At 40.5% G+C, this 25,091-nt stretch overlaps 1 protein-coding gene across 1 annotated transcript; it reads right to left on the bottom strand.

Moving 5' to 3' along the window:
- Window positions 1-1,428: 1,428 nt before the first annotated feature.
- LOC116436046 (protein shank-like) lies at window positions 1,429-20,387 on the bottom strand. The gene is made up of 4 exons (XM_032092929.1): window positions 20,378-20,387; window positions 19,204-19,490; window positions 15,378-15,452; window positions 1,429-1,861 (listed from the first exon to the last, which is right to left on the bottom strand). The coding sequence occupies exons 1-4, from the start codon at window positions 20,385-20,387 to the stop codon at window positions 1,820-1,822; spliced, it is 414 nt and encodes a 137-aa protein (XP_031948820.1). The 3' UTR covers window positions 1,429-1,819.
- Window positions 20,388-25,091: the final 4,704 nt, after the last annotated feature.

Genomic DNA, 25,091 nt, shown 5'->3' with positions numbered 1-25,091 from the left:
CAGTAGAAAATATGGACCTATAAAAATCCCAGAGGAAAAATCAGAAAAAACAAAAGGTGTCAGGTACATTACGGCTTCTCATCGTGAAAAGCCAGAGAACGTAAAACAGATCCCTAACCGTCAGCATTGGTGGTTATTAGGTATCAAAAAGGGGGTCCCCAGGGATGTGATGGATGGCTTACCCCTTGATAAATTGAGTAAGGTAGTGTCTAACTGGCACTGCTGAAAACCCATTGAATTCGTCAATTCAACCCAGTGCACCCTTCCCCCCCCCTCCCCCCCAAATCTGGGCAGTGAGTCAAAGCAACCTCTCCCTCAAAGTCCATTCAGTGAGCCAAAGCAACCTCTCCCTCAAACCAGGGAAACTAGACCCTCTGCTCCTTGTCAGTGGGCGAAGAGATGGAGCATGGGTATACCTGAGATTGCTCACTAAAAATAAAACAGGAGATATAATGATCACAGCTATTACAGGTCCTAAACGGGCACCTGTAACTTTTCTGATTGACACTGGGGCACAAATTTCTGTGCTGACAAAGAAAGATGCCCAGAGGTGTGGAATTGTTCCAACAAAGAACCGATATAGTGTTTTAAATGCCTTGGGAATGACAGAATCTATGAATGTGGCCTTAGTCAAGCTCATTTTGCCTGCAGAGGAAAATCAACTCTCAATTAATATGGTGATTGGAGATATTCCAACCAATTTATTAGGGATGGATGCCCTCATTGGGAGGCAGTGGGAGGACTCAGAGGGTCTTCTGTGGTCTTTTGGCACTCCACGTTTTAACATCAGACTGCTCCAAGCCGCACCCTCTCTACCATTCAGCAAAGTAACTAATGTGAAACAATACCCTCTCCCCCTGAGTGCCAAAGAGGGTGTCAAACCAGTGATACAGGAGCTGCAAGAACAAGGAGTAATAGCTAATATTCATTCTCCTTTCAATTCTCCGGTGTGGCCAGTACGAAAGCCTAATGGGAAGTGGAGGCTGCCAATAGATTTTCGCAGGCTAAATGCCAACACAGACCCTCTTACAGCAGCAGTCCCAAATCTAGCAGAATTAATCACATTGATTCAAGAAAAGGCTCATTCAATCATGACAACTATAGATGTCAAAGACATGTTTTTTATGATATCTTTACAGCCAGAAGATATGGACCCTTTTGCTTTCACATGGGAAGGACAGCAATACACTTTCACTAGGCTTCCCCAAGGGTACAAACATTCTCCTACCCTGGCTCATCACAAGTTCGCCCAAGAGTTAGAAAAAATACCCAAAGCTGACAATGTGGCTGTTTATCAATACATTGATGATATCCTTGTGGGAGGAGATGAAATAGAAGAAGTGAGAGATACCCAACAGAAAATAATCTCTCACTTAGAAAGCCGTGATTTGCAAATTCCCTCAGAAAAAGTCCAAAACCCTTCACATGAAGTGAAATTTTGGGGAATTTGGTGCAAAGGAGGTATGACATGTATCCCACCTGATACCCTAACCTCTTTAGATCAGATAAAAATGCCTGAATCCGAAAAAGATTGCCAACATGCTTTAGGATTATTAGTGTTCTGGAGAAAACACATCCCAGATTTTTCCATAATTGCCAGACCTCTTTATAACTTGCTGAGAAAAGGGATAAAATGGGAATGGACTGCTTCTCAAGAAGAAGCACTGCAATTGTTGATTTTTGAAGCAACAGCTCACCAAGCCCTGGGCCCTATTCATCCTACAGATCCTTTTCGGGTGGAATGGGGATTTGCCTCCTCAGGGCTGTCAGTACGCATATGGCAGCGGGGCCCTGAGGGTCCGACGAGGCCTGTTGGTTTTTACTCCCATGGCTTCAAAGATGCTGAAAAAAGGTACGCTACCTGGAAGAAAGGATTGTTTGTGGTTAGCTTAGCTCTCATAAAAGTGGAGAAGATTGCACAACAACAACCAATTATTTTGAGAGGCCCTTTCAAAGTTATTAAGGCAGTCTCTACTGGGACACCCCCACCTGACGGGGTGAACCAGAGGGCCTCAGTAAGAAAGTGGTATGCTCAGATTGAACATAATTGCAACGTCTTCTCAATAACTGAAGGAGCTGTAAAAAATCTGGCAATCCAAGAAACTAAAAACTTGGGTAGCAGCCAAGACAAACCTGCCTCACGCATGAAAGTAGCCCCTCCTTTTACCCCCAGTCAGCAAATCCTTGGTTTACAGATACTTCTGCCAAGCGAGAAGGAAAGGTGTGGAAATATAAGGCTGTAGCCCTCCACACTTCCTCAGGTGAACGAATTATCACAGAGGGGGAAGGCAGGGCCCAAGTTGGCGAGCTGATAGCTGTTTGGAGTGTTTTCCAAGGTGAGGCACAGAATATTTCTCTTGTCAGGCCAGAAATAAGTTCTTAAACCTTCAATGCTGCAGAGTCCATGCAGCTTGAGCACACCCAGAAGGACGCGTGCAGAAAGAAGGAGTTCTTCAAGTACCCCTTCTCTAAGCAGCCTTGAAACTGAGCACAACACACTGCGCCTCGGGGAGCTTCCTTCTCACATAGACGTGCCGTCACATTATGCGCTCTCGCAGCTCCGTTGCCCACTTGCAGCAGCTGCTACCAAAGAAAAAGGCTCCAGAAGTAAAAGCCACTGCTGGGCAGCACTTTCCCCTTGCCTCACGTAAAGCACCAGAAACTGTCCGCTGCACTCTGTATTTCTATTCTCTGCTGCATCTACCGCTGTCATCTCTGCATCTCAAAGCATACACTTTGGCACAATTCTTTCCAGGGAAAGCTGGAAGAGAAATAGGCAGCAGCACAAGTAGCTGCAAGTTGAACTTTCTGTTTTCAACTGCTTAACATGAATCCGCAAACAAGCGAGTGACAGACACGCTTCCTCTTGCAGCCTGTGCGATGCGCACACCAGTTCAGTGCTCTGCCTTCATTCTTATGCTCTTCGTACCATGTCGTGCTTTTATTCTGCCGGAGTCGAACCATCGTCTACTTGTCGCACAGAGCACTGTGCCGGCAGCAAAATGCTCCAGCCAACTGCTTCTGCCGAAATATAGCTGGGCTATGCACTTTCCCTCGCAGCGACATACACCAGCACATTGGGTCTTTCTTGTCGTCCAAATGTAAAGGGAAAGATTCTCAGCTATGTCTGGCACAGAGAACAGGTTTAGGTCAACAAGCTCACCCAGAGCTTACCCTCGAAGCGAACAAACCTGTATTTGCACCACAGTCCAGTGGCAGCCCTCTTTCCTTTACAGCCTGCACAGCGCCAGCAGATCGCGGTGCTCTCTGCACCTGCCTTCTCACTTCCAAGTACCACCGCATACATTACAGCCTTGCAGGGAGCGAAGACGCGGATAGGCGTGTCGCACAGAAGAACGTGCCAGGACAAAAAGATGTTCTTCCTTTCTCCTCCTCCTTGCCCGAATTGTGGTGCTGTGTTGAAAGTCTTGGCCAGCGAAAGGCTAATCCAGCAAGTGTTTCTGTCCTGACGCATTTCGCTGAGCGAGAGCTACACGGACAGTTTAGACTCTGTGAAACAGCAAGAAAATGCTCATCCATCAAGCTGAGGAAAATCCATGCACAGCACACTGTGGCTGCATACAGTGTTCGCACTGAAGAGCGGCAAAGCTCAAAGCCATCGCTGGGCTTCAGTTCTGTCCAGAGCACAGAAGGCGAAGAACGAAGCAGCTGGGCACCAGGCTAATGTAGTCAGTGGAGCAAATTTCAAATGTCCAGCCAAGAGCTGCTTCACAAGCAGATTCAGCTGAGAATGCTCTGGCTGCTTCAGAAAGTAAGGCGCAGCCGTTGCACTCCATCACACAACCTGGCCAGAAACAGGTTCACCCAACCTCTAAACAAGAACCGAACCACATTCACAGCTCCTAGCAGTAGGACCATCCTGGTTTCAACATCCCAAGTGTATTGAAATTTTTCAAAATTCCCAAATGCCACTGTAATTAGCCGAGAGAAGATGTGGGAGAATATAGGTGTGATTGTTAATAGTTCCCACCAGATGGCTCCCGAGGTTCAAGAGATGATGCAGTGCCAAGCAGGCAGACAGGATCAGGCTCATGAACAGCAATTCTACCACATCACAAGCTAGTAATACAAAGTAGAACAAAATCATAACCTCAGCCCAGCCACCAAAGTTGATAAACAACACATCAGGGAACACAGACTGCATAAGCATAACAGAACTCTGAGAACAAAGGCAATAGCCCTGAGACCAAAGAAGGCTTCCATATGCAAGTAAATTAGTAATATTGTTAATCTGCTTCCTAAGTGTGTTTATCATGAAGCTCAGAACTCTGCTACTTTCTACGGAAAATTCCTGCTTTGCCAAGCTGTCATGAAAAATTTGAAAAGTTCATGACATTTGTGGTCTTAGAATCTGATCTGTGTGGATGCAATTTTACATCAGCTTCATCTACGAAGAGCTAAAGAAGTTACTTTATTATGGCAGGTATAGTTGCACAGGTAAAGTAATGCTAATGATTGAAAAAAAACCCATAAATTTTACATAGTATAACATGAAAACTGGATCAATCATAGCAATTATTTCACATGAGAATGAAGTAAAATAACAGTTTTCACTGAAAAAAAAAGCAATTAAACTTATTACTAAAAAAAAAAAAAAGAGCAATTAAGTACCACAGTCGTTCATACAAATTGACTGGTTTTGTCAGCTCAGACTTCCTCCTCTCTGTCAGAATGATTATGTTATTTGGGTATTAATTATGTTGCTCAGGTGTTTGTTAAAGATTTGATCTTTTTCTTCCATATTTAAAGAACAATCATCTGGCATTGGTTGCACTCCTTTCTTGTAATATTGATGTTAGGGGAGGAAGAGGAAAAAAACCCAAAACCATATTTTTGTGCATCTAGTTTTTTAAATAGTGCTCTGTTGTGCTGAGTTTTTTAGTCTGGATTTGGGTGGGTGTAAAAGGAAAGAGAACATCACCTTGCCTTGTCAATCAAAACCTGGAAATCTTCTTGCCGCTTTCTCACTTCTTCCAGTGAAAGTCCTCCTTGATCTAAAGAGCCAAGATATTTCTTTTGCTCATTTACAAATTACAGTTTTATCTGCATAAAAATACAAAAAAATTGTTTCCCCATTGATCAAATCAAACATACACTCTTCACAAATATAGTGCATAGAATTAGATGGTTTGTTGAAGTAAGTTAATATACTTCATATTATTACTTCATATATTTCTCTCTTAAGAAATTCTACCTCCTTATATTACAGCTGAATTGGTCCAGCTTGACACATTGATTGACCTGATGACTAATTTGTTTTGCATGCTCATAAATTGCTCACATTAATATTAATAGCACTGCACACATATTGTCTCTGAGCAGCACTATACAATGAACAGCGATATACGTAATGTCAGATAAATTCAGCTTTTTAAACAGAGAAAAAGAAGTTTAAAACTGTAGTTTGTTTAATACAATTCCTAAAAGGTAATGATGAACTGGTCACAATCTTCCTCAGATTTTCATGCTTCTCCAAGATTCCCCAGCTGCCAAAGGCCTTTATTGGGCAACAGCAACAGTCTATGGACTTCCTCATCTACTTGATTATACAATCTGGTTACAAACCTCATGCTATCTCTTTTAGATGGGGAGGAAAGATCAACAGAATTCTTCTGATGTGGACTTTGTCAGACAGTAAACTGCCTCCCTCAGGAGGCATCAATCCCTATTTTGTTAAAGAATGTCATTGAAAACAAGCCAGTAACTACAAAATATATTAGCTTATTCAACTTGTCAAATTAAAATATACCTCCTCAGAACCACATTAACATGATGGCTGCACTTTTAAAATGTGTCTGTGAAGGTTAAGAGTATCTGACTCCAGCTGCAAAATAATGCATGGCATAGAAGACCTTTTAAGTCTGTATAAGAAGTTGTCCCCACTTGAGCCTAAAATTCAATTCACCCAAACTGTGTTCTAATGAAACTTGAAATCTATATGCTTAGAAGCAATGGGATTTGCTGAATCAGAACTTTCATACTTTGTCTTTATGGAAAGTGAGCTACAGCTGACTTTTGGAGAGCTCTAAAGCTTCTTTAAAAATAAAGCTGCAGCAGCCATGCATTAGAGGGACTGACCAAAAGACAATGTCAACTTGCAAATGAAATAAATATCTATTTCTACTTCTCCTTAGAGTAGAATAGAATAGAATAGAATAGAATATACTGTTTCTGGAATGGACCTACAGTGATCATTGGGTCCAACTCTTGACGAACTCAGGACTGACCAAAAGTCAAGCATGTCCTTAAGGGCATTGTCCAACTGCTTTTTAAACCTTACCGACTTGGAGCATCGGCCACCTCTCTAGGAACCCTCTTCCAGGTTTTCCTCACCCTCTTGGCAAACAAATTATGACAGGTCCACTGACCTCTGCAGAAGGTCCTATGAACACTTCAAGGTAGACTCAAAACTAGAGTAAATCTGCCAGCTAAATGTGGGATACTTCTATTTGTGTTAGACTAGGAGTCACTAGTTACACCAAATCTCTTGAGATTAAAAATATTGCATCACAGTGAAGTACATAAGGTTCAATGTAGCCAGAGTTCACATAAATGCTTTGACAACTCTGAGCAGTTTTAATTTATCTGAATTGCTATGTCTCAGTCAGGTCTAAAAGCACCCTCCTTATCAATCAACACTAGCTCACTGTGAATGGAATGAGGAATTGCATTCTGGTAGGGATGACGAAATGCAGTTACAGTATATTCATTACTGTGAATACCACACTCTCTTTCATTTGCTAAGATGCAACAGAAAGAAGTTCCCCTGTCTAATTGTCACTCAGAATAAAATCAAGAAAGCAACTTGGTTCACCTGAATCTTGGTCTGTTCAGTATGCCATCTCATCCCATAAAATTCAGGTAAATTCCATGATGCTAAAATAATTCCTACTAAAATTAATGCCCATTTATGGAAGTAAATTTAGGTTTTACATAAATCCATTCATTCTAAGACATAATTAATAGTTATTATTTCAAAGTACCTCAGAATATCTCCTCTTACAAGTTAAAAAAATAATAATTACAATTTCTTCATGCACTCCTTAGCTGAATTTAAATACTAGTTAACATAATGAAAAAATGTCATATTAAGAACTACAGATGTCTCTTAAGATGCACCTTATTATCACTATCATTACTACTGTTAATACTAGTTTTCTGTAAGCACCACTGTTACTGACACCTTAATAAGTACTTTACTTTGCTTGAAATAACTTTCACCCAGTCCTACATGTATTTAATAACATAGGGATGCCATATAATGCAATTAGTAATACAAGGGATGTTAAAAAATTGTTCATCAACAAAACATGCAGCAATTCTCCTCTGGGTATATCATGTTTGGGTTTTTTCAATGTCAGACACTCCCGTACTGTGATTTGAAAAGCTATACTGAATATTTGCAGTACCCAGTGTTCACAAGCCTCTCTAAAAAGCCACTCCTGGGTTTCAAAAATAAGTATTTTAATAAAATGCAAAATGTAAAATAAAGAGTGCAAACTAATAATTTCATTGATATCTCCAAGATCTTATTTATCTTTTCACCTACCAATTATACAGCCATCTGGACACAGTCCTGAGTATTGTGCTCTGCTTGGGCAGGAAGGTTGGACTAGATGACTTCCAGTGGTCCCTTTCAACCTTACCCAGTCAGTCATTCTGGGATTCTAGGATTCTGTTACATAGGTACATATTCACCTATTCCTGCATGCTGCTTTAGAGCTAGTTTATGCATTAGACTATGACCTACCTATGCTCAGGAGAGAATACTCTTTCTTCCTTAAAAAAAAAGGAAAAAAAGGTGTAAATGCAGGAATTTCACTTTGTATATTAACAACAAGACTCCAATTAATTCATGCTATTCATGTCAACAACAATTACTTGTGTATTTCAAACATTTCTGATTCTGTAAGTATTCTACGCTTAAATAAATCTCCTCACATACTGGTTGTATACATCAGTGAAGAGTCTCTGAAAGAGTCTGTTGCTCTGACATTGATCCAGCCATACATTAACTAGTGGGAAGTCAAGGACAGGGAGTTTACTGCTTAGGAGACTTAAACTGCTGACCCCAGGCTTTGATTTTCGTTGTTTTCATGTACTGCCTCTTCATTTGGCCTGACCATCTACTGGGAATTTTACTGGTTGTTTTCACAATGTCACTCATCATGATGCAACAGCCTTCCAGAAGAAACATGCAGAAGTCTTTGTGCCCTTTAAAATCTATCTTTCTCAAAGTGCCCCAGCATCCTTCTTTCTTACCAGGCTAATTCAATGGTTTCTAGATCCTGTTACGGTCTGGATGGCCCTGTTGGAATACATACTGAAACTAGAGAGTGACAGCTCCATGTAGCATAATTGTAGATAACGTTGGCCACTCCAAGCAGGCCATGAGGATACCAAGATATTTGTAAATTAAAATAAGCTACTGAATAAGGATGAGAAGAATGTTCTGTAAAAACAGTTACATTCCATCATCAGGACAAGTCTCTTTTTGATACACAGGGAGACAAAGTTAACCCAGTTTTCGGAAGAGAATGAAATCTGCCTGCAGCTCTGTAGTTCTGAAGTCAGTATCTCAGAGTAAGGCAATAAATACTTCAGATTGCACTGACAACATACAACTCCCACCACAGCTGAGGAATCCTGCCACGTTTCTCCAGCCAAGAGACAGATTATCTAAAATACATGATAAAAGCAGTGCCTGTAGAAAACCAGGCCATAGAATGTCTGCATTCTTCGTGGAAATCTTGTCAAAGACAACTGTGTACAAGAAAACCACTTTCGCGGTAAGCTGAACTACCAAAGAAGAAATAATGGCACTTCATACTGTGTCCATCCATAGAAAGAAACAACAAAAACTGAATAGCTATACAGAACCTTAATCCCTAATGAAGCCTTGCTCCTACTGTTTATGCTGGCTAAGCATAAGCAGCTGCTCTGAAAAACCTAGAAGCTGTGCAAAAATAAGGTATCTAGTTAGGTCTCACAAAAATGTCACATTTCTGAACATTTAAATTCCAACAGTAGTCTCTTATACACTAACTAGAGCCAAAATCTAGATCTGCAGTATTTTACTTTGTCTCTTTTTTTTTTCAATAACCACTCATCCCTCAATTACATCTCTGTATTTGTTAACTAATCTTTTTCTCTAACACTTATTTAAGTTGGTTGATTTGGCCTACCTGCACAACAGGATGTGGCTCCCTTACAGAAAGAGAACTGACAGAGAGAGAGCTCATCTTTCCTGATGTACAGCTCTGTATTTTAACTGGTACAGGAATATTTGAGTGGGTGTGGATTTCAAGCTCAGGAAAAAATGCTTTTCCTTATTCAGTAGACATAGTGACTTCCCCAGGCAGTGCACAGTGCTCCATTTCCAAGTTACAAGATGGTCTGGGGCGCTGCTTCTGTCCCAGTCAGCTATATTTACTGGTGCTCCCCAGTCTTATCCTCATATTCATGGCACATTTCAGAGATCAGTCTTCTGCAACAAAGGGAAGCTGAGCATAGCAGTCAGTAACTCCTCAAACAGTTCAGGACAAGAGTCTCAATAATGCATTACTTTGACCACAATCTTCTCTCCTGTTTTGAGCTTACATGAGAATGTGCACTTTCACATCCTGCTTCTTTTTGGATCATGTATGAATTAGATGCAAAAGAACACTAAACCAGTGACATTGAGCAACAGAGGACAGGTGAAGGACTGAAAGAGTTTATTCCTGGAAATGTTAATAAGGCAAAGCAAAGGACACAAAGAATCACAGCTCTTCCCTGAATGCTATGTTTTGCTGTCTCTGCGGTTTTTTTGGAAACCTGCAGAATAAACTGTCTTCTCATCTAGGCAGTGGGACAGACACTGAATAACCTGATACACCGGCTGATTACCTTGAACTAATTTGGCCAGAAAAACTTGTTCCATTTCATGTTCCAAGGATCAAAGAGAGAATGAATAGATGGGTTGTGCAGACTCACAAGATTCCCAGGCTTAGAACTGGTGGCAAGCCCAAAAACAAATGCTGAAAACATTTGCAAGGGAAAAAACTCTGAAAGTTTTAAAGTAGTTCATCATCCATGTCTTTTATTTTGTCCAAAAGCATAGGATCTAGGCTCAGGCTGTTAATAAATGTTTATAGACACCAAGTCTCACCACCAACTTACTAAAAAGTTGTATTCCCACTTACACTGTCAGCAAAAGAGGTCCAATGACACGTCAAGTTTAAAAAGTTCACTTCCATGAGATTCTGCTTTTAAAGGTAACACCTGTATATGGCTTTGTTCTGCATGACAAACAATATACACTTTGAATAGTTCCCCACAACTTTCCTAATATAATTTATGTATTAACGTATCCATTATTTTTCCTCTCACTTGATATACACGTGATTTGTTAACGCCTGTTTCCAATTACTTCATTGCTTCATTGTACTGGGAAATTAATCTTAGGTAAATCCAAAGAACATAATATTTTATCCAGAGAGTTTAAAGTTTGTTTGTAATGTTGCACATTTGTGGCATCTCCTAATGCTCTTTGCATCCAAGTGAGAGCAATGAGTCACAGAATCACGGAATCATTTAGGGTGGAAAGGACCATAGGACTAAGTGCCATGTCCAGTTTTTTCTTGAATACTTCCAGGGATGGTGACTCCACCACCTCCCTGGGCAGCCCATTCCAATATTTAACAACTCTTTCAAGGAATAACTTCCTCCTGATGTCCAACCCAAACCTCCAATGGTGCAGCTTGAAGCTACATCCTCTTGTCCTGTTGCTGGTTGCCTGGGAGAAGAAACTGACCCCCACCTGGCTACAACCTCCTTTCAGGCAGTTGTAGAGAGCAATAAGGTACCCTGGAGCTTCCTTTTCTCCAGGCTAAACAACCTCAGCTCCATCAGATGCTCCCCCTATGATTTACCCTCCAGACCCTTCACCACCTCCACTACCTTTCTCTGGAGATGCTCCAGCACCTCAATGTCTTTCTTGGAGTGAGGGGCCCAAAACTGGACACAGGATTTGAGGTGCAACCTCACCAGTGCCAAGTACAGGAGGACTATCCCGGTCCTGGTCCTGCTGGCCACACTATTTCTGATACATGTCACACCCTCTTGACCTTCTTGGCTACCTGGGCACACACACTGGCTCATGCTCAGCCTGCTGCCAACCAGCACCCCAAGGTCCTTTTCCACTGGGCAGCTTTCCAATTGCTCTTCACCCAGCCTGTAGAGCTGCATGGGGTTGTTGTGACCCAGCATTTGGCCTTGTTGAACCTCATAAAATTGGCCTCAGTCCATCAGTCCAGCCCATCCAAATCCATCTGTAGAGCTCTCCTACCCTCCAGCAGATCATACACTCCTGCCCAACTTGATGTAATTTGAGACCTTTCTGAGAGTGCACCTGATCCTCTCATCCAGATCATCAATAAAGATATTTAAAAGGACTGGCCCAACACTGAGCCTCAGGGAACCCCACTAGCGACCAGTCACAAACTGGGTGCAATACCACTCACCATATCTCTCTTGGCCCGGCCATCCACCCAGTTCTTAACTCAGCAAAGAGTGCACCTGTCCAAGCCATGGGCTCAGAGCTTTTCCTGGAGTATGCTGTGGGAGACAGTGTCAAAGGCCCTGCTGAAGTTCAGGCAGACTATAACAGACAACACCCACAGCCTTCCCCTCATCCAGCAGGCAGGTCACCCTGTCATAAAAGGAGATCAGGTTGGTCAGGAATGACCTGCCTTTCCTAAACTCATGCTGGCTGGGCCTGAGCCCTTGGTTGTCCTGTATGTGCCTTGTGATTGCACTCAAGATGATCTGTTCCATAACCTTCCTGGACACCAAGGTCAGACTGATAGGCCTGTAGTTCCCTGGATCCTCCTTCTGACACTTCTTGTGGGTACACATCACATTGGCCAACCTCCAGTTGTCTGGGACCTCCTAGTTAACCAGGACTGATTATAAATGATGGAAACAGGCTTGGTGAGCTTTTCCAGCAGCTCCTTCAGTATCCTTGGATGAATCCCACCTCGTCCCATAGACTTAGGGGTGGCTAAGTGTCTCAGCAGGTCACCTGCATAGTAAAATTCTTCCTCACATTCAGGTGGAATTTCTTGTGCATCAGTTTCTGCCCATTGCATCTTGTCCTATTAGTTGGTACCACTGACAAGAGCCTAGCTCCATCTTCTGGCACTCCTCACTTTGATACTGACAGACATTGATGAGGTCTCCTCTCAACTGCTTCTTTTTAAGGCTGAACAGGCCTAGGTCCTTCAGCCTAGCCTCATAAGTGAGATTCTCTAGATCCTTAATCAACTTTGTAACTCTCCACTGGAACTCCTCCAGGAGCTCCATGTCTCTCTTGTCCTGCGGAGCACAGAACCGGACACAGCACTCCACATGGCCTCAGCAGGGCTGGGGTAGAGGGGCAGGATCACCTCCTTGACCTGCTGGCAATGTTCTTCCTAATGTACCCCAGGACACCATTGGCCTTCTTGGCCACAAGGACACACTGATGGCTCATGGGTAGTTTTTTGTCCACCAGGACCCCCAGGTCCTTCTACACAGAGCTGCTTTTCAGCAGGTCAGCACCCAGCCTGTACTGGTGGTCGGGCTTATTCCTCCCCAGGTGCAGCACCCTGCACTCATTCTTGTTGAAATTCAGAAGATTCTTCTCTGCCCATCTCTCCAACATGTTGAGGTCCCTCTGAAGGGCTCATCAGTGAAATTGTTGAGGAGGCATCTGCCCCTTCATCCAAGTCATTGATGAACAAGTTAAACAACACTGGTCCCATTACAGAACCCTGGGGGACACCACTAATGACAGGCCTCCAACTAGTCCCTGTGCCACTGATCATGACCCTCCAAGATCTGCTGTTCAGCCAGTAATGAATTCATCACTTCCAGATCAGGCTGGAAGTAATGAATTCTCCAGCCCAGCCTTACAGATGTTTCACAGAAGAGTGAGCTTGGTCTGGCACTGTAATGATCCGATAAGCTTTACATATCCTGTTTTAAAGTCAGAAAACTAGACCACGGGAAGCAGAGTGACCCAGGGTTGTGTCCCCCAGAATATTTTACAGCACACAGAGTATGCCAGAATCTGTTTCTATATTCATCATTTCTGGTGTAAAATACAAAGATGGTGCTATTCATGTGGAAACATAGAGCATAAAGGACACCTGTTCAGGAAGCAATCACCTCTAAGCAGTTGCTACGCTTCAGGATCTCTCTTCCTTAAAGAGGAGCAAACAGCAATCCTGAGAGTGGTGCCTGCCTCACAAAGAGTACATGGGAAAAGATAAGAATTTCCTTAACTCACTTTCCCACCAGCTCACTCATCTGGAAGCAGGAGGAAAAATGAGACAATCACAGACCTCCCAATTCCTTTTGGCACATTGTACTTATTTTCATTGGCATGCATGCCAAAGAATTCCACACACAATTGGAGTGTACTGATTGGAGACAATCATACAAGATTATGCCAGCCTCAAATTTCAGTAAAAACCTTTGTAGACATATACGAGTACTAGTCTGGGAAACAATTGTTAGTGTTGCTACGTAGATTTAGCCTTTCTCTAAGCACAGTGCTTCAGGTACTTCAAACATTTTGGATCCATCTCCTCATCAGCTGCATCTTAGAGTCTGCATTTATCTCAGAGTTAATTGTAATTCTGTGTTATTTGCTAGCAACAAAGTTATTTTTGAACCTTAAAACCAGGCTTGATGTTGAGATAATATTTTCCAAAGGAGAGGTCCTTTGAGGCAAAAGAAATAGTTTGATCTGTTTTCTAGAGTTAAACGTTAAGTTTTTTTACAGCTATTTCAGCACATACTTTGAACCCTGAAAATGCACAAAACTGAAATAATGTTTGAGAGAGAAAATTAGATTTTGATTGCCTGACTTTTTCAATCCACTTAGTCTCCCTTCTACAAGGATGTCTACTTGTTTCTACCTGCTAGCACCAAAAAGCAGAAAAACACTCTATCAAATACAATTTAAAGAATCACTTACTGCCCCAAGAAGTTTCTATGTGACAAAGCAGTAGGAAGTAAACTTGGTTCACCTGCTGATTAAAGCTCAAAGACAAATAAGAAAAATAAGGTGGTAAGTTCAGTCTTCATACCAAGATGCTGTTGAACTCAAAAAAAAGTTCAAAATGTTCCAATTCTCTCTTGATCTACTGAACTTTAACTTGTCCCCCACGATGAACTGATTTTAAACAGAGGGCTCACAGAGTATAACCACTGAACCGAGTATTGCTATACTTAGAATGTTTCTCAACAGGCATGACAGACAGATTTGTTAAACTTGCTACATGTTGTCTTCCCCATTGCGTACCAGATGAAAGTCAAAGCTGCTGAGCTTCCCTGTGACCCCACAAGAGAGCACTACAGATATTCTTTCCAATTTTATTTAATAGAAATTTGCTTATGCATAAAAGAAGAGCCTGAATTTTCCTCATGGCAAATATTGTATAGTAAAAATATACACTGAATCAGGCTTGAATTCACTATTTATCTGACAACAAGTTATAAACACTGAACACTAATAATGTTTTGTGAATTATGGGGATATAGCAATAGAGTTGCACTACAAGGCAATTCAAACCGCCTGACCAATCAACAAATTGGTTCTTTAAAATTTTTTCTTTAATAGCAATGTTTTTCGATATTAACAGCAATTTCTTCTCCTTTCAAGCCTTTTTCTGGCATTATTTTGCTAGCACACTTTATGGACAAACTTTAGGGAGAAAAAAGCACATGCTTTTCTCCAACAAACATCTGTAAGTGCATCTGTTCTTGTATTCCAAATTTGGTATGCATATAAAATATTGTTGATTAGCAATCTTCATTTACCAAAATATCACCCAATCCAAGCCTTTCTCAAAAACCTGTATGTAAGTAACACTGTTGTATTATTCTGCTTCATTAAGTCATACCTGTTTGTTAAGCCAAGTGCAAAGTTCCCTAAATAATAAAACCCAATGGCTATAATTGAAGTGTGAAAATCAGTATTTTCTCTTTTGAAAGTGAGAAGCAGCCTATTGAATGTACTCAGTTCTAAAGCTGAGGAAAAAAGGCAGAAGCAAGGATGGTGTGTTGCCCCACTTACACACAGGGACCAAGTTACTCTTGAAAAATGTGAATGTTTATTCATATTTATTTTGTTTGTCTCTCATAGGAGAACGAAAACCCGTACAAAATGCAGAATTTACCAAATGCTACCTGAAGCTCTTGATTACTTACCATAATCATAAAATTATCACCAACATCCATCAAAACACTTTTTGTTGTCTCAAGTTCTTTTTTATGGGCACACACAACTGCTATCACTTCCCTGACTGCACTTATATTCAACATACCTTTATGCTTCGACAGCTGTTGGCACTTGTCTTTGGAGCTTGGGTTTGGTGATGCATATTGAGACTTCCTCCATCCTGATTTCAATGCAAAAAAAGATTGCATAAATGGCACTTTGTCAAGACAATGCAAAACACTAACATCCATGTCACTCTAAGATATGCCACTTGACATGTCTTTCAGCTTACACCACCCTTCTTTATGTAATTTTATAAACACTAAATGCTCCCAGGAAACATTCCTCACTGCCAATCACAAACACCTCCACTATATTAGAGTAACTGCTTCCAAATATTGCAAATGCTCTTCTACTGCATCACGATGCATGCTGAGGTAACTCTCAGTTACAGAAAAACTCAAACCAACAACCAAAAAAAATCCAAACCAACAATCAAAAAAAACCCAAAACAAACAAACAAAAAACCCAACAACAACAAAATAAACCCCACCAGAGACAAACAAAAACAAGATAGCAATAACAATACAATAGCTGTTCCACTGCCTTGCCAGGAGCTAAAAGATCCATTGGGGAAGGTAGGGGAAGGCTAAAGGCAAAGGGATAGAGAAAGGGGAGTGTGAAAGAGAAAGGGCAGGGAAAAGGTGAGGGGAATGGGAAGAGTAAAATAATCAGTTGGGCCTCGAAATGCAAATGCACTTGAAATGCATCTGCACATGCACCAATGGGGTGCAGATGTACAGGAATTTGCTATTGGGATCTTTGATATCCACGTGCACTAAACATGGCCTCAGGTGAGAACCAGGCAAAAATCTTTACATGATCCAAGAGCAATATACCAATCAGAAGATGGAAGATAACAGTTTTCACTATCACTAAGCCTGGGATTTTCTCCACTTTACCATGATGACTATAATAAGGCACGAGGTGGCAAGTTGCACTTTATACTATCTAAATATGACTAACTTTCAGCTGAGAAATCTGTCCAACCTTATAAACCAGTTACCTGTCTATAATCTGAGCAATTTGGCTATTCCTCAGGTATATTTTTTTCTTTCATGCGAAGGCACCAAAGTTAATCAAATTTACTTTACATTTTTTTAGCTAGACGCTTGACATTAGAACATAGAAATAAAATAAATTCTCATCACTTAAAATTTAGTTATTCTAAAATTCTGTTAGTCTTCCTCTGCAGTCTCAACAAACACTGTTTGCACATAAGATTGGTTTCCTTCCCTTGCATAGCTAAGTGACAAAGGTAACTGCACTTTCAAACTGTTTAAACTACATAACGTTACATCTACATGTATCACATTTTCATTTGATCAGGGACAGCTAAATTTCACGCTTTATCAAATTTTTTACTGTTTTATAACACAAAAAGTACCACACATAACATCCTCTTTAAATGTTAACAGCATGGAAAAGAAACACATTTGCCTCACAATATAGACTCATTCTAAAAATATACATCAAATTAGTCTATGAAGTTTTACTTTTTAGAGAAAGAAATTAAAATATTCTTTTAGACTATTCATCCTGTTTACAGTATTTTTTTAAAGAGTTCAGCAACAAAGTCAAACCTGTTGGGAAAACCAGGATTCAATGTTACCATTCAGGAACCAAAGGTACAGTATCATGTAAGAAGTAAATATCTGTAAGTTGTAAAAAAGCCTACTGCAAAGCAGCACATGAAATTATCTTCTATTATACTAAAATTAAATTACTCCCTCTCCACATCATGTGTGTGAATGAATGCGTAATATATAATTACCTCTTACTGTTCCTAGCCTGGTATCTCATTCCATTAATTTGATTTTTCACAATATGGATACCTCTGTTTGGTCTTTCGTGCTTTTGCCACTACTTACCACTTAAGATTACTTCAAGGCACTAAATGTTTCAGGTTTTTTAGATAATACCCATTTGTTTGTCAGCCACTGGACATACTTGTTTTGCAATACAAAATCTATAAATTCTGGCAGGTTTAGGTTAGTCCTTTGAGTTAATCTATATATACTAAATCTTAAAGTTCAGTTGCAATTTAACAGTTCAAACTTTTAGATTGTTTTTAAAAGCTTATTCTATAGTCACTTTCCAAGTAAGTAGAAGACACTAAAAATAAAAAATTTATTTGAATGAAAGCAATCACATGCATAGGATCCCTTATTACCTAGAAAGAGGTTATAAAAACTGAAAAATCCAAATGAAAAAGGGTGTAAAAGATGGGAGGAAAGTGATTATCTCATGCTTGCATCACTTCAGAATACAGAATGAAGCGCTGTGATCAATAAACTTCATTGTTACCAAGTTTCAGCAAGACAAGGAGAGTTTAGAATCAGCCATGGAATGCAAAAGCCTCAGACAGAGCAGGAATTCTTGCAGTGCAGAAAAGTTTTGTATGTCAAAAGGAGCTGCGGTGTTTTACTGACACCTTAGTAAATTATTAACACCCTGGTCTGCTGCTTAAAAATGTATTATCTATTTATACTGGTTGACGGTGTGTGGTCTGCAGCTTCAAAAGAGGTAGCTCTGACCGACTCAGACCTGTGGACATGAGATGTAAAGAACAGGTAATCTGTCAAAGGGGAAGAGAGAGTAAAATTAATATAGCCGGGTTATGGAATATAGAAAAATCAAGATACGGCATGCTCTGATTTCTTGATTTTCACAGTTTAAACATAAGAACTAATAGCCTTGAATCTTTATGTTAAACCTGAGGAAGGATGTCTGAAGAAGAGCAGAGAAACTGTTTGAAGGTCTTGAGAGCAAGTCTGATGAGCGGGTGAGGGAGCTGGGGTTGCTGAGCCTGGAGAAAAGGAGGCTCAGGGGAAGATCTTATCACTCTCTGAAGCTATTGAGCAAGGCAGGTGTAAGGCTCTTTTTCCAAGTAAGAAATTATAGGATGACAGGAAACAGCATCAAGTTACACCAGGGGAGGTTTAGACTGGATATTAGGAAAAATTTCCTCACTGAAAGGGTTGTCAAGCCCTGGAACAGGCTCCCCAGGGAAGTCAGTGGTTGAGTTGCTGTCTCTGGAGGTATTTCCAAGACCCATAGGTGTGGCGATTTGGGACATGTTTCAGTGGAGGACTTGGCAGTATTAGGTTTATGGCTGGACTCAAGCTTAAAGACCTTTTCCATTCTATCATTCTAAGGGGAGAAAAAGTTAATGTTATTCACCAACAGTTGGTGAGCAATGTTGTTTGTAGAACACAGGATGCTAATTCCCCAAAGTGTACCTTTCAGGGGCTTATGGTATGAAGAGAACTTTGTTTTCTAAAGCAATGGCAGCATAAAGATTGGAGGTCACGTTGTTTGTAAGTGTATGTGGTATCATAATCACAGCGTGTGGCTGTACTTGAGTATTATAAGTGGAGTCCATTTCTCCATCAAGCACTTAAGAGCATGGGAGAAAAGTGTGCCCTTATTTTTTTCTCCCAAACAAAAGGCCATCACACCATAGTGCAAACGGCTTCCTAAATATTTCACATGAAACTGCAGCTGCCAGTGAGGTTATGTTCATGCCAGTGAAAGAAGACGCCGCGAAAGCCTAACAATTCGGTGTGAACGCAACGGTGTTCAGGACAGTAGGGAGCGCGGTTTAAACGGACGGTGATCTTTGTAAAACCCCTGGAGAACACTGTCTAGGGAAAATGCTAAACCAGAACACAGGGGCGGTTTGAGCCCTGCCATCCCTTTTTCTATGAGAGGTTTGTAGGCCTGAAACCCTGCCAGCTAGGACAAGACTGTTTCCTAAAACTTGGTAGTCCCAGCCCTTCCAGCGCCTTTCTCGCGGAAACCGGCGAGGTGCAGCCGGAGGAGCCCGAGCGGGCTCAGGTCAGAAACCCCCAGCACCCAGCGGGACTTACCAGGCCGGGCGGTGCGAGGCCGGAGAGCCGCGGGGCGCACGGCGGAGGCGGCCGGGGGCGACCGGAGCCCGGGCCCGGAGGATGCCGCTCACCCCGGGCACAGCCGGAGCAGCGCGGAGCGCCGGGCAGGGGCGCGGGCTCCGGAACAGCACTGCCCTGCCCCTGCCCCCGCTCCCGGAGCCCAGCCCAATACGTCCGGGACAGAATCCCGTCTCTCTGGCTCAGCGGCCGGTCCCAGGATACAGGCCAGGCTGCGTGTAAAGCTTCACCTCTTTTAAAGAGCTCATCTGCATCGATGAGCAGCAGGTCCAGTAACTAATCTAATCTAATCTAATCTAACCTTGTAATCTAATCTTTTTCATGCAGTCTCCTGTAGTAAAATTCTAATTGTTTGCAAGGCAAACTGAAACATAAACTCGTAAAGCTACTCAAAAAGTGTTTATCTATCTGTCCATGGATTGCTAACACCTGTCACGTGCTGTACTCTGTGCTTGTGCAATGTTCTCATGTTGAGGGATCTCGCTGTCTAGCCCTCCCAATTGCTCAATACATATTTATCATTAAAAGTGAGCCTAACTAAAAAATCCATTAAAGTGAAAGAAAATACTAACAATGAGGATGTGGAACTAGGTTTATTATTTGCAGAAAAGCCTAAGTATTCATTTCTTCACATGATCTAGATGTAGGTAGTTTCTTAATGCACAACTGCTTCTTATTTACCTATATAAGGATGTTTGAACCTGAATGTAATATGAAGTGGACTCAGAGCTCAGGTGGGTCAGGTGAATACTTGAAATATGCCATTATTTCCTCATTAGGTGTGGCAGACATGTAGACAAGAGTCTGTATTCTCCCATGACAGGTACTTAAGTTGATAATTTTGCACAAAATAATTCTGGGTGTTCAGTCCCAGTCTTTTTGTTTTTCTTTCCTGACCCTGCTGTACAAAGGTTACTACAAACTGTCACAACATCTGATCTGCTGGTCATTGGCTATTCAAACTCATTATTCCATTCCTGCAAACTGGTAGTGTTGCTAACAGCTACAGGTATTAGGAATCCTAGTAAAATCTAGCAAAAATGGTCTATTGGTCAGCACTCAACTAGTTGCTCCCAAAAAAGTAGCTGCTTGTCTCTTCACATATTCACCTAATGTATACCAAAAGTCCCATTACCTTCCTTCATAATAGATTTTTTTTTTCTTCTAGGCCTGTCCAGAGTATATCCAGATCCTACGCAGCAAGACAAATTCATTCAGATTTCTTTTCATGTGGGAATCACCAAATGATTTGGAAATTCTTGAAGATATTGGCTACATGTTTCAAGGTACGGGAGAGGGTAAAAGAGGGGAAGACAGCCACCGCTTCTTTTTCCACCTATGAAATTGGTCGTCTAGAAGGGTGGTGTTTGCATGGGAAGATATATCATAAGTTAAACTCTCGTACTCCTGTCCATTTTGTGTTAGAATTAAACACCATTCTAACATTAAGCAAAATCATAAGCAAAACCAATTTCAGGTAATTTCAAAATTGCCATTTAAAAAAATGTCTAAATTTTTTACAGTGCAAACCTGTTAAAGAAATAAAACATTCACAACACAAGGTTGTCCCTAATGATATGTGTAAGAATTAGAGCTTCATAAAAAGGTATATTTGTTCCAAAACAAGGAGTTATGAAATGTAAAAACTGGATTAAGAACAATAAAAGGACTTGCAGCACTGGAAAAATGTATTCTCTTCTGTCCAAATTAGGTTAGTTTTTGTATCCATATGGTAATCATTATGTATATTCTCATAATTTTGCTTACTCTTGTATAATGAAAGCTGTTTCACTTCACTGTTTCTTCAGCACACTTACATCTCTTGTTAGACCATTCATGCAGCCAAAAAATCTATTTTACAATGCTCCAGAAAGGTTACCTCTGCCATATGGTTCAGCAATCACTTCAATGATGAATCTAACACAGATCTTCTTTCACTGACACTTGAGTGTTCTGTTTGTCCTGTAAAATGTATTTCTACAGCAGACCTACCTGTGTTATGGCATGAGACTTTACAATCTCCTACACTCAATGCTCTCCAACATACCTACATCTCAAACATTTTTAAGCTCAACGTTATGTCCTCATTCCTCAGTGACAGGACAAGAGGAAACAAGTTGCCCCATGAGGCTGCAGGTTGGAGGTTTAGACTGAATATCAGGAAAAACTTCTTTGAAAGTACTGAAAGGACTGCCCAGGGAAGTGTTTGAGTCACCATCCATGGAGGTATTTAAAAGATCTGGACGTGTGATTAGGGACATGGTTTAGTGGTGGACTTGGAAGTGTTAGATTAACTCATTGATGAGTTAATGGGACTCATTGATCTTAAGGCTCTTTTCTAACCTAAATGATTCTATGATTCTGAATGTCTGAATAGCTTCATTATCTTAAGAAATACAGGAAGTGTTCAGTGGATTAAATTTAGGGTTGTACATCACCTGTCAGTTTGATCTGGCTTTTAAACATGTCAAAGAAGTAGGAGTTTGTTGGAGTGAGGTTATAAATAGTATTACTGAAACTCTTACCTGAAAAGGCTAATTGACTAAATTATAATTGCCATTTTGTAATGATGCTGTTATTCTTTATACATGTCAGATGATGGATAGAATCCACCAATTTTTAACAGAAACCGGTTTGGTGCAGGTAACTCTATTTTAACTTGATAATCCCAGCAACTCAAAAAGTACTTCTTATCACACACAAAACCTGACCAGGTCACAGATTTTAGGTCATGTGTTGTAAAAGTAAAAAGAGAGAATATTTTTTTCATTTTAGAACTTTTTTCCCCAGGATCTACCCTGAAACTGTTAGATTATGAAACACAAAGTTCATCTTCACACACACAAAGGAGCACAGAAAAACAGGGATAGCCAGGAAGCCCTTCCAACTGAAGAAGTGAAACTGGGGCACTCTGATCTGTCTTCTTCCAGGGCTGCCAGAGGAGGACGATCAGCCTCACTGTCTGTGTGGTAAAAGCCATCAGGGTCAGTCAAGTGGATGGGCTCCCTCTATCACCCTATAGACCAAGGAGGGTTACTGCCTAAGTGATACATCTTGGAATTCTGCCAGGCATTGTATAAGATGCTTTGAATAGGAAGTAAAGACAGGGGAAGGGGGAGATTAAGGTGTTTTGAGGATGAACAACAGTAAGAACATAGAGAGGTAAGGGTATTTAGGGGACTGGTTGCATATGAACAGGTTGCTGGTCCATCTGCTCCTGTGGTCATGCCATGCAATCTGTTGGTCACTGCAGTCTATCCTGTCTGCTTATCAAAATCCATTTCTATTTCCTGGGTGAGACTCTCTCTATACAGTAGTGTTCTGAGACAGTGACTATATGATGATAGCAACTTCTGTAATCATCATATTGTTTCTTGGTACTTTACTGCGGTCACTGGATAAGTGAGTTTTATGTCTTTGTTAAAGCTACTGTGAAAATTTTTTTCTCACATCTTGGGTTGTAGATCCAGGATTATTTGTGACTACATTAATTGACATTTCTACTGCTTTTACACTGAAGAAAATGTTAGTATTACAATGTCAGCTAAAATTGTGTATTATAGAGTTATCCTTTGAAAATATGTATGTGCGGGTAGGAATTAAGCATTGGTTATTAGGCAGGTGTCATACGTGTGTTTTGCACCTCTCTACATTATCTTCCTTTGAGGTCAGCTTCACCCATTTCAGTTTTCATTGTTTCTATTGTGAACATTCACATGCACATACTTAGCCCACATTTGGTTTTTCCCATTCTTAGCTACTTACACCTTAGCAGCACTAAACTGATCCTTCTGCATCAGACTTCCTTCATTTCTGTTTTCAATCACAAGTACAGCTATACTGCCTTTCCAGGACCCCTTTTATGCATGCACACATGCTTCCTGAAAGCACTGCTCTATTCAGCGATGGGTCTGAAAAGCCTCTTCCCTTGCTGATAACGCTTGGAGGATCACGCTTTAAAATAAACTATAAATACCTCCTAGAGCCAGTAGGGTGTTTATCACCTTTCATGTTTATCACTTAGTATTACAGCTGGTAAGGGACCAGCTGTAATAACTTAGCTTTCTTAAAACTTTGCTGAAACTGATGAAATCATTTTCTAAGACTGGTCAGATCTTTGCTTCTGTGATGTTGAATTGCCCTGATACAGGTGCATAATAATAATAACGAGATGCCATATGTCATTTATGTAAAATTTAAATTATAAATAATTGTTATGATGACATCGCTAAATAAAACTTGACAAAATATGTGCCTTTCTGCTCTATAGATGGAAATACTGGCTTATAAAGTCAATCGGAATTCTGTCATTGACTGCAGTGGGGCTAGAACTACACAAAAAGTGTTATAGTTGTCAGAATGAGCCTTAGGAGATCTACAAGTTTTGTTGCTGCTTTTAATGATTTTTGTTTTATAAATGTTTATAAATGCTGATAATTTTATCAGCAGCGCTCCATTGTCTTTGTTAACTTCGATTTGGGAGCAGAAATACATACTTCTCAGAAGTCTTGAATGGAAAGTCTTCTCTAAGTGTAATAAAGAAATGATTCTCTAAATCACTTGCGAAAGCAGTGTGATTCCACCAAAGTGATACAATTTATTGCCAAACTTCTCATTATGATATACAATTAAAACATTTCTACAAAGACATTAGCAGAACAACTTGACTTGTTTAAAAATATGTGCAGTAAGTTGACACCTTTTGGAAAGTACACACAAGTATCTCCAAACAACAGCACTCCAAAGAGTGACAGTTTAAGGCACGTGATTATTTTGCAACCTTTGTTACATAAATCTCTGACTAGACCATGTATTTGTAAAACATTATTTCATATGTTTCAATAACTAGGTTCACAGCTCAGAGAGACAGAATTCATCTCAATTCAGGCAACACTTCTGGGGTTTTTTTAACATTACTAGGTCATAGTGCAGCATAATAAACATTGCTAAAAAGAACTTTATTCATGGAGTAAAATATATAGAAGGAACATCAAATACTTCTTCATCTTTTTGCAACAAGGTAGGTCATAGTTACTTATTCAATAAATAGCGACAGTGGAATGCCCAGCTTGCCTTTTTTTGACAGAGCATGTCACAAAAAAATTTAGAGACAGAGTTTTCAGGGAAGTAAGAACTGAACTGGCGTCACCAGAGGTGAACTAGCTATCAACTGATCATTCCAATCTAATAAAAAAGGGCAAAAAAAGCTGATACTTACAGCCATATCCTCAGCAGCTCTGAATTTATATTGCTGTGATAGAAATTAGTGGTGCTTGACTGATTAAAGCATGCTGAAGATGTAACCAAACACTTTCACCCACACATATGCATACCACAGGAAATGTGAATGTACAGTGAAAGAGTATGCAAAAAAAGAAAAAAGACAAATGATGAACTGTTATAACCTGCTTTTTTGTATATACCCTGGTAGACATTGGGAGCAATTGCCCTGGGAAAAAAGGGAGCTATAATTCACTGTGTTATAGCTATGAGTATGTTCTCAAATGTGGAAACTGGGGACGTGAAAGCTTTCTTTCATCACATTTCAAATTGAGAAATTACAACAAACAAAACCTTGCTGTAGAACCAATTATACTAGAAAACCACTTCCAGGGGCGTAAGAGCTTCAGAGATTATGTGAGATATTCCAGGGAAAGGTCTCTTCGCTATCAGAATGGCCCAGAATGGCCCATTTTATCCTTCATTTGTTCAGCTGTAGTGATGCAACATATAGAAAATGCCTAAGGCCTTTGAAACAGAGAGGTAAGCCCTTTGTATATAGTGTCTTTCCACTTCCATAGTTTGAAATGGTGTGATGTTCCTCTCTGTTTTATAATAATACAGCCCAC

The sequence above is a fragment of the Corvus moneduloides genome, chromosome 1 (genome assembly GCF_009650955.1).
Source record: "Corvus moneduloides isolate bCorMon1 chromosome 1, bCorMon1.pri, whole genome shotgun sequence".
Classification (NCBI taxonomy): Eukaryota; Metazoa; Chordata; class Aves; order Passeriformes; family Corvidae; genus Corvus; species Corvus moneduloides.
Note: the sequence above shows the minus strand (reverse complement) of the source record. Positions and strands in the feature narration are given on the sequence as shown.

Excerpts from the sequence above, each read along its gene's own strand:
- LOC116436046 (XM_032092929.1), bottom strand. Across the intron at positions 15,453-19,203 it reads GCCTCGCACCGCCCGGCCTG|GATGGAGGAAGTCTCAATAT; the intron begins GTAAGTCCCGCT and ends CATTGAAATCAG. Across the intron at positions 1,862-15,377 it reads ACAGCTGTCGAAGCATAAAG|GTAGCGTACCTTTTTTCAGC; the intron begins GTATGTTGAATA and ends CCTTTCTTCCAG.